Raw genomic sequence first — 17,199 nt, 5'->3', positions numbered from 1 at the left:
TCACATCTATACCAGCTCATAGCTGGCATAGACTGCAGGAAGATGTGCCAAATTTATTGACACACTTAAGCCATAATTTCCTCTTTTTTAAACACTTGTTTCTCCTAAATTTCAGCAATGGATTCTGGGAAGAAAGGTATGTTTCTAATCAGCAGGATAAGCCCTACCAGGCATTGTGCATGGTTTAATAGGGTTGATCTTGCTGAAAGATGCCCATGCAGGTTCTATTTTATTGGGTTTGTTTGTCATTTTTCATGTCCTGCCAATGGCTGTGTGGATGGGAAGACGCTAATTGCTGTCAGAGCTCAAAAGAAACATTTATCTCATAAATCTTTACACCTACACAGTAATAATTGCAGATGAGACAAAAAAAATGCAGAGCCAAGGATGCACCTGCATAAAACACTTATCTTAAATGTGCTCAAATGGAACAAATGCATGCATAATCACTACTGATTAGAGTCAGAGATAAACGTGAAAAGGTAAAATCAAAGGCAAAAGTCATTAACACATAGAAAAACAATTAGTTTAAGAATATACTGTGCACTCGGAGAATGGTGCTGTTTCGCCAATTCCTTCATGTGCACAGCTCGTGAAGCCATCCTCCATAAATGTAACATATAATGGCTATGACATTTTATTACATAGATGCAAAATACAAATGTTATAGGTATGTTGTTGCAAACAACATTCCCATAGCCCCTATTCTTGCTCAAAGGGCTTGTCTAGTTTACCAAATTTATACTAGAAGTAGAGGATGGTCTCTCATTTGCCTCCTCCATCAATTAGATAGAGTCGAGGGCAACTACAAGGTGTTTCTCTGTCTCTAGATCTATACACTGTTGATATTTTTAAAAGGTAGTTAAACCTTTATGCAAAACATGGAAGATGCAGCACCTTCTGCTTGCATCGGCTCTGCTCATTTTCGGCAGCAAGCGGAGTAGGGATCCTATATGCTTACTATGAAACTGTACTCTGCATGCTGAAAATGCAGAGCTGATGCAAGCGGATGGTGCAAATTGTTCTGAGAACCATCTCTACCTTCTGTGCTTTGAATGAAGGGTTAGATACTTTAAAAGGGCATCATGTAATGCTTTATTTTGCATGCAGGGGCTCTACAGAAGAATTGGAAACCTTCCCTACAGATTACACTTAATTCCTGGGGACACCAGCAGCAGAACACCCTGTGATCAAGTCCTCTTTCAGGTACCCTTCTAACAAAAAAATATTTTAGAAAGCGGAGAACGCCTTTAAGTATTCTCCCAGTAACATTGACACATTTTTATACACAAATGAGATAGCAAGTTATAGTAGTTACAGTATAAATGTACAAATTCTCCTCTCTCGTTTCTATTCTGAATTCAGCAACCAGGCTCATTTTTCTTTCCAAACAATGCACCACTGTCCCTATGCTGTGCCAGTCACTGCACTGGTTGCCCATACACTATAACAGGGATCAGCAACCTCCGCCACTCCAGCTGTTCTGAGACTACAACTCCCAGAATCCTCCTTTCACTTCTATGGGAGTTACAAAAACTACTGCGTAAGGGTGTATGCTGGGAGTTGTAGTTTCACAGCAGCTGGAGTGCCGAACGTTGCTGATCCCTGCAGTATAAAATACTATTTAAATGGATCACTTTCATCCACAAATCTATCCACTGTTCTATATTTCCTCCCTCTTCTCCGTCCATCACCTGCCTGTACTCTGTGTTCCTCCAGTGACCTAGGACTAACTTCCTCCATAATCCAAACCTCCCGCTCCTATCTCCACGACTTTGCTTGTGCTGCACCATTTCTCTGAAATACTTTACCCTTGACAATCAGATTAATTCCCCACATCCACAGATTTAAGTTTGCCCCAAAAATATTTTTGGGGGGCAGGCCTATCACGTTCCCTCAAGAACACTATCTCCTTGCATTTTTTTCCCCCTCTTTTACATTATTTCCACTCTCCTTCCTTACACAGATTCTGGCTGAATCACTTGCTCATGCAACTTTCTGTGTAGTTTCCAATTTTATTTTATTTTTTGGGTCACCCCTAACTTCTCATAGATTGTAAGCTCTTGCGAGTAGGGTCTTCAACCACTTGTTTGAATTGTTGCTTCGCTTGTAACTCTGTAATATCTGATTTCCTTTTCCAGTACTCTGAATTGTAAATTGCATAGGGCTGCATAGACAGAAAAATAAAAAAAGTTATAGCTTTTGAAATGTGTTAATGAAAAAAAAAAAAAAAGCTTGGTCACTAATGTCCAAAACAGGCTGATCACTAATAAGTTAATAATAATAATAATTTTTAAAATATTTTTCATCTAATAGCACATCTAAAACCTTGTTTCACTATTCATTGAGCACCACAAACCATATAAACTTGTTTGATTTCTGATTACCTGAACTTTATTCATTTCCACTTTGTGTTTTTCATTACTTGCTTTCTCTGCTTTCTCTGCTGCTTTCTTCTGGAGTTGGGGACCTTTTCCAAAGAAGATGTAGTTCACAAAAGCATATTCTAGCAATGCCAAGAATACAAATACGAAACATCCCATCAAATAGATGTCTATAGCTTTGACATAAGGGATCTTTGGCAGGGTCTCTCTGAGATGTGTACTGATAGTGGTCATTGTCAGTACAGTGGTTATTCCTGTAAGACAAGTTTGTAATCAGATTTACACATATGTAAAATAAATTCATATACAGTCAGGTCCATAAATATTGGGACATCGACACAATTCTAACATTTCTGGCTCTATACACCACCACAATGGATTTGAAATGAAACGAACAAGATGTGCTTTAACTGCAGACTGTCAGCTTTAATTTGAGAGTATTTCCATCCAAATCAGGTGAACGGTGTAGGAATTACAACAGTTTGCATATGTGCCTCCCAAGTGTTACGGGACCAAAAGTAATGGGACAGAATAATAATCATAAATCACACTTTCACTTTTTAATACTTGGTTGCAAATCCTTTGCAGTCAATTACAGCCTGAAGTCTGGAATGTATAGACATCACTAGTGATGTCCTGAACTATTCGTTCCCGGCAAACATAGCTTGTTCGCGTTCGCCGCGGCGGGCGAACATGTGCGATGTTCGGTCTGCCCCTATACATCATCATTGAGTAAACTTTGACCCTGTACCTCACAGTCAGCAGACACATTCCAGCCAATCAGCAGCAGACCCTCCCTCCCAGACCCTCCCACCTCCCGGACAGCATCCATTTTAGATTCATTCGGAAGCTGCATTAAAAGTGAGAGGAGGGACAGTGCTGCTTCTGCTGATTCAATAGGGAAAGCGTTAGCTAGGGCAGTGTTAACATATATATATGTTGCAGTTGCCTGGCTGCCCGTGTGTGAGAGGCCGCAGGCTCAGCCACAGACAGCACTGTGTGCACACCATTCATACAGGGTGTGACAGAAAATACCTTGCAGATAAAAAAAATTATATTTAAAAATTTTCTGTGATATAATCACATTTGCAAGCCTGTGTGTGTCAGGCCCACACAGACTGTATTGTGGCCACAGTCTAGTGGCTAGGCCTCCACTCATACCGTTACAGGGTGTCATTCACTCAAATACCTTGCAGATAAAAAAAAGTTACATTTTACATTTTTATGTGATATAATCACATTTGCAAATTGCAAGCCCGTGTGTGTCAGGCCCACACAGACTGTATTGTGGCCACTGGCTAGTGGCTAGGCCTCCACTCATACCGTTACAGGGTGTCATTCACTCAAATACCTTGCAGATAAAAAAAAATCCATTTTAAATTTTTATGTGATATAATCACATTTGCAAGCCCGTGTGTGTCAGGCCCACACAGACTGTATTGTGGCCAGTGGCTAGGCCTCCACTCATACCATTACAGGGTGTCATTCACTCAAATACCTTGCAAATAAAAAAAATTATATTTAACATTTTTCTGTGATATAATCACATTTGCAAGCCCGTGTGTGTGTCAGGCCCACACAGACTGTATTGTGGCCACTGGCTAGGCCTCCACTCATACCGTTACAGGGTGTCATTCACTCAAATACCTTGCAAATAAAGAAAAAAAATATTAAAATTTTTCTGTGATATGATCACATTTGCAAGCCCGTGTGTGTCAGGCCCACACAGACTGTACTGTGCCCACTGCCCACCACTTATATAGGGTGGCACAGTACCTTGCACGCATAGTACCACTTATCAAAAAGAAAAATGACAGGCAGAGGCAGGCCACCCCGCAGGGGCCGTCGTGGTCGTGGTGCTGTGATTTCCACTGGCCCTGGAATAATTCCCAATGTTCAGAGGCCATGTACCCAGAACCCAAAAAATTCTGAGAAAATAGTTGACTGGCTTACACAGGACACCCAATCTTCAACAGCTTCCGCTAAGAACCTTGACGCACCATCCTCCTCCAGCTCAGCTTTGATCACCTGCTCTCGAGTTACCACTCTCCCGCCCGCCCGCCGCCACCACCACCACTTCAACCACATCCACCACAGCCGCTTCACTTGATCCTTCAAAGGAGTTATTTACACATCAGTTGGATGAAATTAGTGATGCGCAACCATTATTGCCAGGGGATGTAGATAACAGGGATATGTCTCAGTCAGGCAGCATTACACACATGGACGTACAGTGTGATGATGATGTTGTACCCGCTACTGCTTCCTTTGCTGAGGTGTCAGATACAAGTGAAGTGGTTGATGATGACGATGTGTCCGTGGATGCCACGTTGGTGCCTGCTCGAAGAGAAGAAGAAGAGGGGGGAAGTTCAGAAGGGGAGACAGAGAGAAGGAGGAGACGAGTTGGAAACAGGGGGAGGTCGTCGCAAGGAGCTAGTGGCACAGTCAGACAGCATGTATCGGCACCCGGGGTCAGCCAGACAGCACGCCAATCAACGCATGCTGTTGCCACCACCAGAATGCCGTCATTGCAAAGCTCAGCAGTGTGGCATTTCTTTTGTGTGTCTACCTCTGACAACAGCGATGCCATTTGCAACCTGTGCCAAAAGAAACTGAGTCGCAGGAAATCCAACACCCACCTAGGTACAACTGCTTTGCGAAGGCACATGATCTCACATCACAAACGCCTAATGGATCAACACATGATGATGAATAGAAGCAGCACACAAGATCAAAGCCACCATCCTCCTCCTGTCCAGCATCTTCAGCCACGTCAACCACTGCTGTCCTCCTTGCCTCCTCTCAACCACCTGCCACTCCGCCTCTCACCTTCAGCAGTTCCATCTCATCTGCCCACAGTCAGGTGTCTGTAAAGGAAATGTTTGAGCGTAAGAAGCCAATGTCACAGAGTCACCCCCTTGCCCAGCGTCTGACAGCTGGCTTGACGGAACTCTTAGCCCGCCAGCTTTTACCATACCAGCTGGTGGAGTCTGAGGCCTTCAAAAAATTTGTCGCTATTGGGACACCACAGTGGAAGGTACCCGGACAATTTTTTTTTTTCAAATAAGGCAATCCCAAACCTCTACTCAGTGATTGAAAAGGAAGTCATGGCATCTTTGGCATACAGTGTTGGGGCAAGGGTCCATCTGACCACTGATACCTGGTCTGCAAAGCACGGTCAGGGCAGGTATATCACCTACACTGCGCATTGGGTCAACCTGCTGACGGCTGCCAAGCATGGAATGCGTGGCTCTGCAGCGGAGTTGGTGACACCGCCACGACTTGCAGGCAGGCCTACTGCCACCTCCTCTACTCCTCCTACTCCATCCTCTTCCATAACCTCCTCGGCTGAGTCCTCTTCTGCTGCGGCGTCTGGCTGCACATCAACTGAATCCCCCCAGCTCCCCAGGGACTATTCCACATCCTGGATACGACAGTGTCACGCTGTCTTGGGGTTGACTTGCCTGAAAGCAGAGAGCCACACCGGACCAGCACTCCTGTCCGCCCTGAACGCACAGGTGGATCAGTGGCTGACCCCACACCAACTGGAGATTGGCAAAGTGGTGTGTGACAATGGAAGCAATTTGTTGGCGGCATTGAATTTGGGCAAGTTGTCACATGTGCCGTGCATGGCACATGTGTTGAATCTCATCGTACAATGCTTTGTGTCTAAGTACCCAGGCTTACAGGACGTCCTCAAGCAGGCCAGGAAGGTGTGTGGCCATTTCAGGCGTTCCTACACGGCCATGGCGCACTTTTCAGACATTCAGCGCCGAAACAACATGCCAGTGAGGCGCTTGATTTGCGACAGCCCGACACGTTGGAATTCAACACTCCTAATGTTCGACCACCTGCTCCAACAAGAAAAAGCCATCAACGAGTATTTGTACTAGGACAGCCTCTGCGGAGCTGGGATTTTTTTTGCCGCGTTACTGGACGCTCATGCGCAATGCCTGTAGGCTCATGCGTCCTTTTGAGGAGGTGACAAACCTAGTCAGTCGCACCGAAGGCACCATCAGCGACCTTATCCAATTTGTTTTCTTCCTGGAGTGTGCCCTGCGAAGAGTGCTGGATCAAGCTGTAGATGAGCGTGAAGAGGAAGAGGAAGCAGTTGTGGTCACCATCACCACCAGAAACAGCCTTGTCATCATCACTTGCCGGACCTGCGGCAACGCTGCAAGAGGACTATGAGGAAGAGGAGTCAGAAGAGGAATGTGGCTTTGAGGAGGAGGAAGACCAACCACAGCAGGCATCCCAGGGTGCTCGTTGTTGTCACCTATCTGGGACCCGTGGTGTTGTACGTGGTTGGGGGAAGAACAGACCGTCAATGACATCAGTGAGTATGAGGAACGGGAAATGAGTAGCTCGGCATCGAACCTTGTGCAAATGGGGTCTTTCATGCTGTCATGTCTGTTGAGGGACCCTCGTATAAAAAGGATGAAGGAGAACGACCTGTACTGGGTGGCCACGCTACTAGACCCCCGGTATAAGCAGAAAGTGGCGGAAATGTTACCAAATTACCGGAAGTCAGAAAGGATGCAGCAGTTCAAAACCAAACAAAAAAATATGCTTTACACAGCTTATAAGGGGGATGTCACAGCACAACGGGAATCTAACAGGGGAAGAGGTGAAAGTAATCCTCCTCCTACCACGGCGGCAAGGACAGGATGCTTCACAGATGTGTTGTTGATGGAGGACATGCAGAGCTTTTTCAGTCCTACACATCGCCACAGCCCTTCGGGATCCAGCCTTAGAGAACGACTCGACCGACAGGTAGCAGACTACCTCGCCTTAACTGCAGATATCGACACTCTGAGGAGCGATGAACCTCTTGACTACTGGGTGTGCAGGCTTGACCTGTGGCATGAACTATCCCAGTTTGCAATAGAACTTCTGGCCTGCCCCGCTTCAAGTGTCCTGTCAGAAAGGTCCTTTAGTGCAGCAGGAGGCATTGTCACTGACAAAAGAAGTCGCCTCGGTCAAAAAAGTGTTGATTACCTCACCTTCATTAAGATGAATGAGGCATGGATCCCGAAGGGACTGACAGTGGGGGATACGTTTGACTAACAAAAGGCCTGATGACATGCCTTGGCCTCAAAATGGTCCCCACGCTGCTGTATTTAATGTCTGCATACCGGATGACTTTCGTGAATTCTCCACCACCAACTAGGGTTCAAGCAGCAATGTTTTAGTCACCTTTCTGCCTGGAAAACATCAGCAGCGGCTGCAACAATGCCTAGTTTTTCAGGCATGTGTACATGCCTAATTTTTCTGGCCTCTAGTGCTGCACTGTGGCTGCAAAAACAAAACAAAAAAAAGGCACATACAAGTGTCAATTCCCCTTCGTGATCGGTACCTTGTTGTGGTGAAGGGGCTTGCGTATCACAATGAAGCGATCATCACCTCTATGAGTGTGTTGACAATGTTGCCACACCACAGATAAGACCCTTGCTTCATTATGATCAGACTAAAAGCGATCGGCTGGATAATTTTTCATAGAAAAAACATTATTTATTTATTTTTTTTTTTTTTTTAAGTTGTATGGGTTTTTAATACATAAAATAAACTATTAAGAGACTTTATTATGATTTTTTATTAGAAAAAATGCAGACAATTTAAAAAAAATCCCCATCAATTCCAATACAAAGCAAGTACAGAGCTCAGAACAAAATTATTTCAGGATGTCGTTAATTCGACAATGATTAATCAATTCGACACACGTCCCCGGATAGGGGACATAACAGAGATTAAACTGATAGGAATAGTACTAGTTAAGACACCACTCATATAGGGTGTCACAGCACATTGCTCCGTGTACGCGCAGTGCCCCAACTTGGGAGTAGGAGGACCGACCAAGCTGCTTTTTCCATCTCCCGGTTCCTAAAATCAATTCAGCTTGGTGTATCAGAGTTTGGTCTGTCACTGTGAAGGCAGTCGAAGGTACCCGGCCTAAATTTTTTTTCACAAAAGGCAATCCCTGATGAGAATAGTACTACAGAAAATACCACTCATATCGGGTGTGACAGTAAATTGCACGGCGCAGGCGCAGTGACCGTGGCGTGGATTCAAACAAAGGGGAGGGAGCCAGTGTTTTTTTAACCATCTCCTCATTCGAAAAATCAATTCAATTCACCTTTCGGGGACCCTTGGTGTTGTACGTGGCTGGGTGGAGGAAGAAACCTTCAATGACATCAACGGGACATGGCTAGCTTGGTATCCAACCTTGTGCAAATGGGAAGTTTGCTGTTGGGCAAATGGACTGTTTGCGGTTGTTTGCGGTGCATTAAAAGGGGAGTTTGGTCTGTCAATGTCTGTGAAGAGGGCGTAACCCTTACACTACCTGATCGATACAACATCATACCTGATCGTATACACACACTGGATGTTTTAAACCACGTTGTTCAAAAAAATTTAGGATTGTTAGGTGATTTATGCCCTTTATGGATTAAAATCCAACTCTGCGTCAACTATGTAATTTTCCATGGGAGTTTTGCCATGGATCCCCCTCCGGCATGCCACAGTCCAGGTGTTAGTCCCCTTGAAACAACTTTTCCATCACTACTGTGGCTAGAAAGAGTCCCTGTGGGTTTTAAAATTCGCCTGCCTATTGAAGTCAATGGCGGTTTGCCCAGTTCGCCCGTTCGCGAACATATGCAGAAAATCGCGTTCGCCGTTTGCAAACGGAAAATTTTATGTTCGCGACATCTCTAGACATCACCAGACACTGGGTTTCTTCCCCTGGTGACGCTCTGCCAGGCCTCTACTGCAACTGTTCCTGCTTGTTCTTGGGGCATTTTCCCTTCAGTTTTGTCTTCAGCAAGTGAAATGCATGCTCAATCGGATTCAGGTCAGGTGATTGACTTGGCCATTGAATAACATTCCACTTCTTTCCCTTAAAAAACTTTTTGGTTGCTTTTGCAGTATGCTTTGGGTCATTGTCCATCTGCACTGTGAAGTGTCGTCCTATGAGTTCTGAAGCATTTGGCTGAATATAAGCAGATAATATTGCCCGAAACACTTCAGAATTCATCCTGCTGCTTTTGTCAGCAGTCACATCATCAATAAATACAAGAGAGACAGTTCCATTGGCAGCCATACATGCCCATGCCATGACACTACCACCACCATGCTTCACTGATGAGGTGGTATGCTTAGGATCATGAGCAGTTCCTTTCCTTCTCCATACTCTTCTCTTCCCATCACTCTGGTACAAGTTGATCTTGGTCTCATCTGTCCATAGGATGTTGTTCCAGAACTGTGAAGGCTTTTTTGGATGTCGTTTGGCAATCTCTAATCTGGCCTTCCTGTTTTTGAGGCTCACCAATGGTTTACATCTTGTGGTGAACCCTCTGTATTCACTCTCGTGAAGTCTTCTCTTGATTGTTGACTTTGACACACATACACCTACCTCCTGGAGAGTGTTCTTGATCTGGCCAACTGTTATGAAGGGTGTTTTATTCACCAAGGAAAGAATTCTTCGGTCATCCACCACAGTTGTTTCTCGTCGTCTTCCAGGTCTTTTGGTGTTGCTGAGCTCACCGGTGCGTTCCTTCTTTTTAAGAATGTTCCAAACAGTGGTTTTGGCCACGCCTAATGTTTTTGCTATCTCTTTGATGGGTTTGTTTTGTTTTTCAGCCTAATGATGGCTTGCTTCACTGATAGTGACAGATCTTTGGATCTCATCTTGAGAGTTGACAGCAACAGATTCCAACTGCAAATAGCACACTTGAAATGAACTCTGGACCTTTTATCTGCTCATTGTAATTGGGATAATGAGGGAATAACACACACCTGGTCATGGAACAGCTGAGAAGCCAATTGTCCCATTAATTTTGGTCCCTTAACACGTGGGAGCACATATGCAAACTGTTGTAATTACTACGCCGTTCACCTGATTTGGATGTAAATACCCTCAAATTAAAGCTGACAGTCTGCAGTTACAGCACATCTTGTTCGTTTTATTTCAAATCCATTGTGGTGGTGTATAGAGCCAAAAATGTTAGAATTATGTTGATGTCCCAATATTTATGGCCCTGACTGTATTTCTCTACCCAAATTGTACATTATCTGTAACCCTCTGTAGCCTCCTAGTAGATCATATAGTTATGTCAGGAAGTCAAGTCATATAGTATACAACTCGTTATAATACCTGAGAGAAAACCATATGCTAGAATGGCTGAGAGTCTCAGATTTTGTCATATCAGAGCAAGGGCTTAGTCCATATATAATGTTTGCATCTATTGTGTTAGTGCTTTATATTCTGTAATTTTTCCTTTATAAATGTAGCCATTCACATTTGCATATTCATTTATCAGATTGTGCAGGATTTTTTTTCTCTCTTTCTGTGAATGCGCTTCTATTTTATCCTTCAAATAGCATTTTTGTGCACTTTCGCCACGCCTATCCCGCAGGCGACCTTGATTAGGTGGTACATATATCTGTGCGTGCTCCTCCTCTCATTGGGTGCTTGGTCCACACAGAGGTAACAAGAAGCAGCTCACTATACATGCAAGGACTGCTCCCCTGAATATAGATGCCCAATGGCATAGATAGTTTTTTTGCATTTTTGAGCACTTTTGCACTGTCTATCCCACAGGCGACCTTGATTAGGTGGTACATATAGCTCTGCGTGCGCCTCCTCTCATCGGTTGCTGGATGCACATAGTGGTGACTGGGAGCAATACACTATATGTGCAGGGTCTGCTTTCCTGAGTAATGGCTATACTAATATAGATGCCCCACGGCATAGGTAGGTTTAGAGTAGGACCTGCCTGACTGAGACCACCTTGGCGCTGGTAGGTGGGCACAGATGTGCTTTGATCAAAATATTTTAGCTGAGAGTGTCAGTGAGATGGATAGAGAAATAAGAAAAATAAAAGAGCAGGTGGCGCTATACAGATACATTTTATTGAATAACTCACTGGCTATACTAATATAGATATAAATATATTAGCTGAAAGTCTCGGATTTTATCATATCAGAGGGAGCGCTTAGACCATATTTAATGTTTGAATCTATTATGTGCATTATTTTCTGTGATTTTTCTATTATAAATGTTGCTATGTACATCCGCATATTCATTTATCACATCGTGCAGGATGTTTTGTATCTTTTTCTATGATTTTAAATCATAATCTACTTGTGAACTCTAAATGAGTTAGTCATATCTTCTAGCTAGTTAAAGGGGTTATGCAATGACTGATGTAATAAAAATCAGACATCATATAGTATATGACATTCTCTTCCTAACAAAGCTAGATTTATTTCAAGCTGGCTGCTCAGGGGACATGTCCTTTCTCAGAAGGGGGGGGGGGGGGGGTCTTTTCTGATGTAGCCCTTTCCCTGTACCTGCCACAGCTTCTAGCAGTTTCTGCTGGTGACAGTTGAAGATTTAAACAGCGCGTGTGACCACCTTAGTGAGGTGGACTGAGAAGTAAGAAAAAGAACAAGCAGCAGGTAGCGCTATATAGATATATTTTATTGAATAACAGTGGCTATACTAAATTTTTCATTATTTGCAACTACAAAACTATTAAGATCCAGGTCCTGGTTTGAATAATGCAGACTATTGGTCATTGGTCACCCCTTTTCCATACATAAATTCATACATAAGTAGTTAGTGTTGAGCGAATCGAGCTTGGGATCCAAGATTTGAAGTTGATTAGCTCAAAACTTCGCTTTAATACTGTACGGACACCTGTCTCCGTACAGCATTCAAATGTATGGGCTCCGGCGAGACTTTGTAATAACAAATTTTTCTCGCCGGAGCCCATAGATTTAAATGCTGCCCAGAGACAAATCTTGGATCCAAAGTCCAACTTGCTCAACACTATAATTAATACATAGTGTAAAATGAGTTCTATATGAAACATTTAGGAGGAGCTGAGAGATCCCCTGACACGTCTGTCATTCCTCCTTCAAAGGTATGATGAAATTGACAACTGGACATTACCATTCCTTTCTAAGTTGGGCGTGTTCCTATACACTCAATCACTATCTATTCAGAGCTGGCATCTTGTTTATATATTTCCAGGAGGCAGAACAAAGGAACGGCACAACAAACAGTTTTAGGTAAATATTTAATGACAAAGAGCCTTGTAATGGCTCTGTGCATGGACAGTGTGTATTAAAGGGGTTTTCAGGATAGGTCATTCATCAATATCTGATTGGTGGGGGTCATACTCCCAACCCCCCTCCCCAATCAGCTGATTGAGGAGTCAGCAGTGCTTCAGTAAGTGCTCCAGCCTCCTCATAGCATAAAGGGGTTCTTACAGCTATTTTAAACTGATGATCTATCCTCTGGATAGATCATGAGCATCTGATCGACACCCGGGACCCCGCCGATCAGCTGTTTGAGAAGGCAGCTGCGCTGTTTACCGCCGGCCTAGTGACATCACAACTAGTATCACTGGCCTGGACGGGGCTAAGCTCCAATTAAGTGAACGGAGCTTAGCCCCGCCCAGGCCAGTAAAACTAGTCGTGACGTCACTGGGCCTGCTGTAAACAGTGAGAAGGCTGCGGCGCTACTTCCAGTGCAGCTGCCTTCTCAAACAGCTGATCGGTGTCAGACCCCCGCCGATCAGATGCTGATGTTCTATCCAGAAGATAGATCATCAGTTTAGAATAACTGTAGAACCCCTTTAAGTACAGCGTTGTACTCTGTATAGTGGATGTGGATGGTGTTGCAGTTGAAACCCATTCACCTGCTGCAAATAGGCCAAGTGACCAATGAATGTGATGTCCCTGGTCTAGGAAGAGATCAGATATTGATCCATCAATATTGGCCATCAATATTGAACTTATTGAAAACCTCTTTAAGAACTAAGGATCTCTCTATACATAATATATTACTTCACTTTTAATGAAAAATGAACATTGGTAAGATTATTTCCACGATTTTATATCATTACCATATAAAAAGCCAATTTCACATTACACATGAAGAGGGACATTTATCAAATCAGATATGCTTAAAAATATCACAAGTCACGTTAATTATTGCCTTTTTTTTTACATTTGATGATCCCTCACCACTTTTCACAGTGGTCTACATTTAAGGGACAAAAGTGAGGTTAGACCTGGATTATAGCACATTTAATACATGAGACTTTTGAAAAAGTCACATCTCCACGTAGGGCAACTCCCCTGGTGTACTTTTACACATATAGGTGTAAACCACATTGCCATCACACCTAATACATTATTAAGGTGCGCTATTTCATAAATTTGGCGCAGACACACATAGCAAAGACAGACTTATAACTGACACAAAAACAACCAAAAATGATAAATGTCCCCCGAAGTCTATATCTCATTGATGTTCTTTAGTGCCAATAGAAAGGTATACATCTATGTGACTTTATGGCCTATTATTTAAAGTGTGTTTACATGTTTGTCTTTAGATATTATGATGTATGTTTCATCTTCAATGCATATGAAATTACCTAAAGCAACTCTTGCAGCTGATGCATCATAGTTGATCCAGAAAGATACCCAGGACAGAATAGTAATCAGTGTAGAAGGCATGTATGTCTGCAGAATGAAGTAGCCAATGTTTCTTTTAAGACGAAAACTCAGTGACAATCTAGGATAAGAACCTGAAAATAATAATGACACATAATTATACACAAGTGGTCTAACTAGAATCCATGGTGGATCACCACAAAGTCAGAAATAACCCCCACCTACAGCAGCAAGGGGTGCATACTAGTGCCAAAGAACAGATCTTCTGCAGTGTGGAGAACCCACTGTGCAAGTCCCATGGTAGTTAATAGAAAGATGCCACTATCCTTTCTTTTTTTTCAACATAAACACATCTGATTGGGTTCCCACAACCTCTGGCTGCTAAGACTATAGTTGCAACTGTGCAAAAATAAATGCATAAGGAAATTTACATTGCCCAGTATTATGTCCAGTCCCACGCGTGGTGGATTCTTACCAGTGGAGAAGACAACTTTCTTTGAAACCATTTTGTAATCAACAATAGAAAATTGAGGCAACTCGATTTTCTCAACGCCTGTGATTGCTTTATCTCCTCCATTCCAGTAGAATTCTATGTCATCTGTTGTATAGCCATCTGCAAAATAAAACATATTCATAAAATACAAATTGATAGTTCTCGACAATTGTACAATAATATACACTATATACGGTTCATTGTGAAAAGTTGTTATGTTATTGCAATATAAACAATGTGCATGGGAAACAGACACGGCTCAGAAATGTTTGTATTGTGCTTGAGTGGTTTCTGTCTTGTGTAGTGATGTATAAAGACATTCTGCACTACCGGGTTGAGAGAGACAGAAGTGCTCTGCAAGCTGTGGATGGCAATTTGTAACATTGGAGGCACAGATGGTCATCTTCCATTTTTCTGTCCTCTCTGCCTTATACCTTCCTCTGGGTGTAGCAGAACATACCATTTGTGCACTTGGAGCCACATGATAAATAAATGCCTTCTGTTGCTTGCCTATTTATTTGTTGATGTCGGCAGTCTTCTCCTTCTGTTTACAGTAGGGCTTGCTGCATTGCTCAGAACAATTAGATGTGAGGACAACATGGTCTCAACTACTGACTCCCAGCCTAATATTAACAGCAGATCCCTCTTTTTATCTTTTCATTTATTTAAATTGCTCCAGATTGCATAGAACGTCTTAATATGGATTGCTATTGGCTTAAATTTACTTGGTATGACCTCTTGATTAGAAGTTTTGTCACTTCATTCAGTTTAAATGGTCACTAAACTGTCATCAAACTTTGCATACAGATATTATAGATGAATATAAGAAACTTTTCAATTTATCTTCTCAGAAAATAATGCCTCTTTCTCCACTTATGAGGCTGCTACATCCTTTGTCTTAACATTCATTTTTATTTCTCTTCTAAATCCATCTTGAGAGACCAAAATGGACTGTCTGCTCCCTGAAGGATCAGATTACTATGCTGCCAATAGATGTCTATGGAGAGGGAGAGGGGAGGTGGAGGAGGAAGGAGCTGCAATTAGAGAAATATATCTCACCTCAAGTGCTTTATTTACATCAGTACTGTTCAGTACTTATCTAAAATGCCCTACATAACACTCCCGAGTGATATTCAGTAAGAGAGCTAGGGAGCTAGGATGCAGAAGCTCCTGCTTTCCCTTGTGAAGGCTTTGGGCTTTGGGGGACATCATAACTACTTTCCTCCACTCACCAGCTCAGAGAACTGAAAATTAAGAGATAGAGCGTGCAGAGGGGAAAGCTGCTAATAATATCCTTCTAGAAGTCATATAATGGCCTGAATAGTGCTATTACTCATTTACTCACATGAGAGCTTATTCTAAAAAGTTATATGAAATTTTATGCACGCAGACAGGCCCTCTAATGTGAGCATTGGAGCTTTCGAAGGCATTTTCTGTAAATCTGGTGCTCTCCATAGATAAGCTAGATGGAGGATTCTGCCTAGCAGTGGGCCCATTAACATCACCGACACTAATGGGTGGGCTTTAGTGCTGCTCAAGCCTGTAAAATGGCTAGGGTAGCGCTAAAGCCTGCCCATTAGTGCCGGTGACGTCACAGGGAACACTGCTAGGCGGAAGCGGAGTGAATCACTACCTATAAATGCCTGCCTTCTCACTTCTTTAAAATTGGAACATCAACCTTATCATCAACATGCGAGTCAGACACCAGGTGTCTGACTAGCTCCAAATTTATTCTGCAGCAGGGCAATGACCCCAGACATATAGCTAATGACATTGAGAACTATATTCAGTGTAAAGAAGAACAAGGAATCCTGGAAGTGATGATATGACCCCCACAGAGCACTGATCTCCACATCATTAAGTCTGTCTGGGATTACATGAAGAGACAGAAGGATTGGGGGAAGCCTACATTCACAGTAGATCTCTCTGTTGAGTTCCTAAAAGAAGTGTACCTCGAAAAATTGGTGATGTTTTGAAAGAAAAGGATGGTCACATCAAATATTGATCTGATTTAGATTTCTTTTCTTCATTCACTTTGCATTTTGTCAATTGATAAAAATAAACTTTTGCACAGATTATATATATATATCTCACAAATAAGATATATATATATATATATATATATATTTGTGAGATATATATATAATCTGTGCATATGCTTATTTTTATCAATTGACAAAATGCAAAGTGAATGAAGAAAAGAAATCTAAATCAGATCAATATTTGATGTGACCATCCTTTTCTTTCAAAACATCACCAATTTTTCAAGGTACACTTCTCACAAACGTGAGTACACCCCTCTATCTTTTCATGAGAACACTGAAGATATGACACTGAAAAGATATAATAAAGTATTTACAAAAATGTGAGGGGTGTACTCACTTTTGTGAGATACTATATATATATATATATATATATATATATATATATATATACACACTAGCAGAAGGACCCGGCTTCGCACGGGTATATTTCATCTATTTCATTTAATGTTTCTGTGTGTCGTTAATAGGTATTGACAGTATCTCCCATAAGAGTGACCTCTACAGCACCCCACCCCCTTAATAGTGATCTCCACAGCCCCCCACCCCTTAACACTGACCCCTTCAAAGTTCCTTGCCTCCTTAAAGTGGGACCTCCACAGAAGCCCACCCTCTTAACTTTGACCTTCACAGCAGCCCACCTCTTTAACAGTGAGTTCCATAGCACCCCACCCCCCTGACGGAGACCTCCACAGGGCTTGCCCCTTTAACAGTGACCTCCAGAGCACTCTGCCCCTTAATACTGACTTCCATAGCAGACCATCCTCTTAACTGTGACCTCCACCGTTCCCTGCCTCCTTAACAGAGACCTCCACAA

At 42.7% G+C, this 17,199-nt stretch overlaps 1 protein-coding gene across 1 annotated transcript in view; it reads right to left on the bottom strand.

The window, feature by feature from the left end:
* The window catches only part of GABRB1 (gamma-aminobutyric acid type A receptor subunit beta1), a 339,039-nt gene that overhangs the window by 27,694 nt on the left and 294,146 nt on the right, over positions 1-17,199 (bottom strand). The window contains exons 3-5 of the mRNA XM_044292653.1: positions 14,323-14,460; positions 13,829-13,981; positions 2,394-2,638 (exon numbers count right to left, since the gene is read on the bottom strand). Of these exons, the coding sequence (XP_044148588.1) occupies positions 2,394-2,638; positions 13,829-13,981; positions 14,323-14,460 (536 nt within the window). The remainder of the gene's footprint in view (positions 1-2,393; positions 2,639-13,828; positions 13,982-14,322; positions 14,461-17,199) is intronic.

This window comes from Bufo gargarizans, chromosome 1 (genome assembly GCF_014858855.1).
Source record: "Bufo gargarizans isolate SCDJY-AF-19 chromosome 1, ASM1485885v1, whole genome shotgun sequence".
NCBI lineage: Eukaryota > Metazoa > Chordata > Amphibia > Anura > Bufonidae > Bufo > Bufo gargarizans.
The sequence above is the reverse complement of the archived record's forward strand: the minus strand, read 5'-3'. Positions and strand labels throughout refer to the sequence as shown.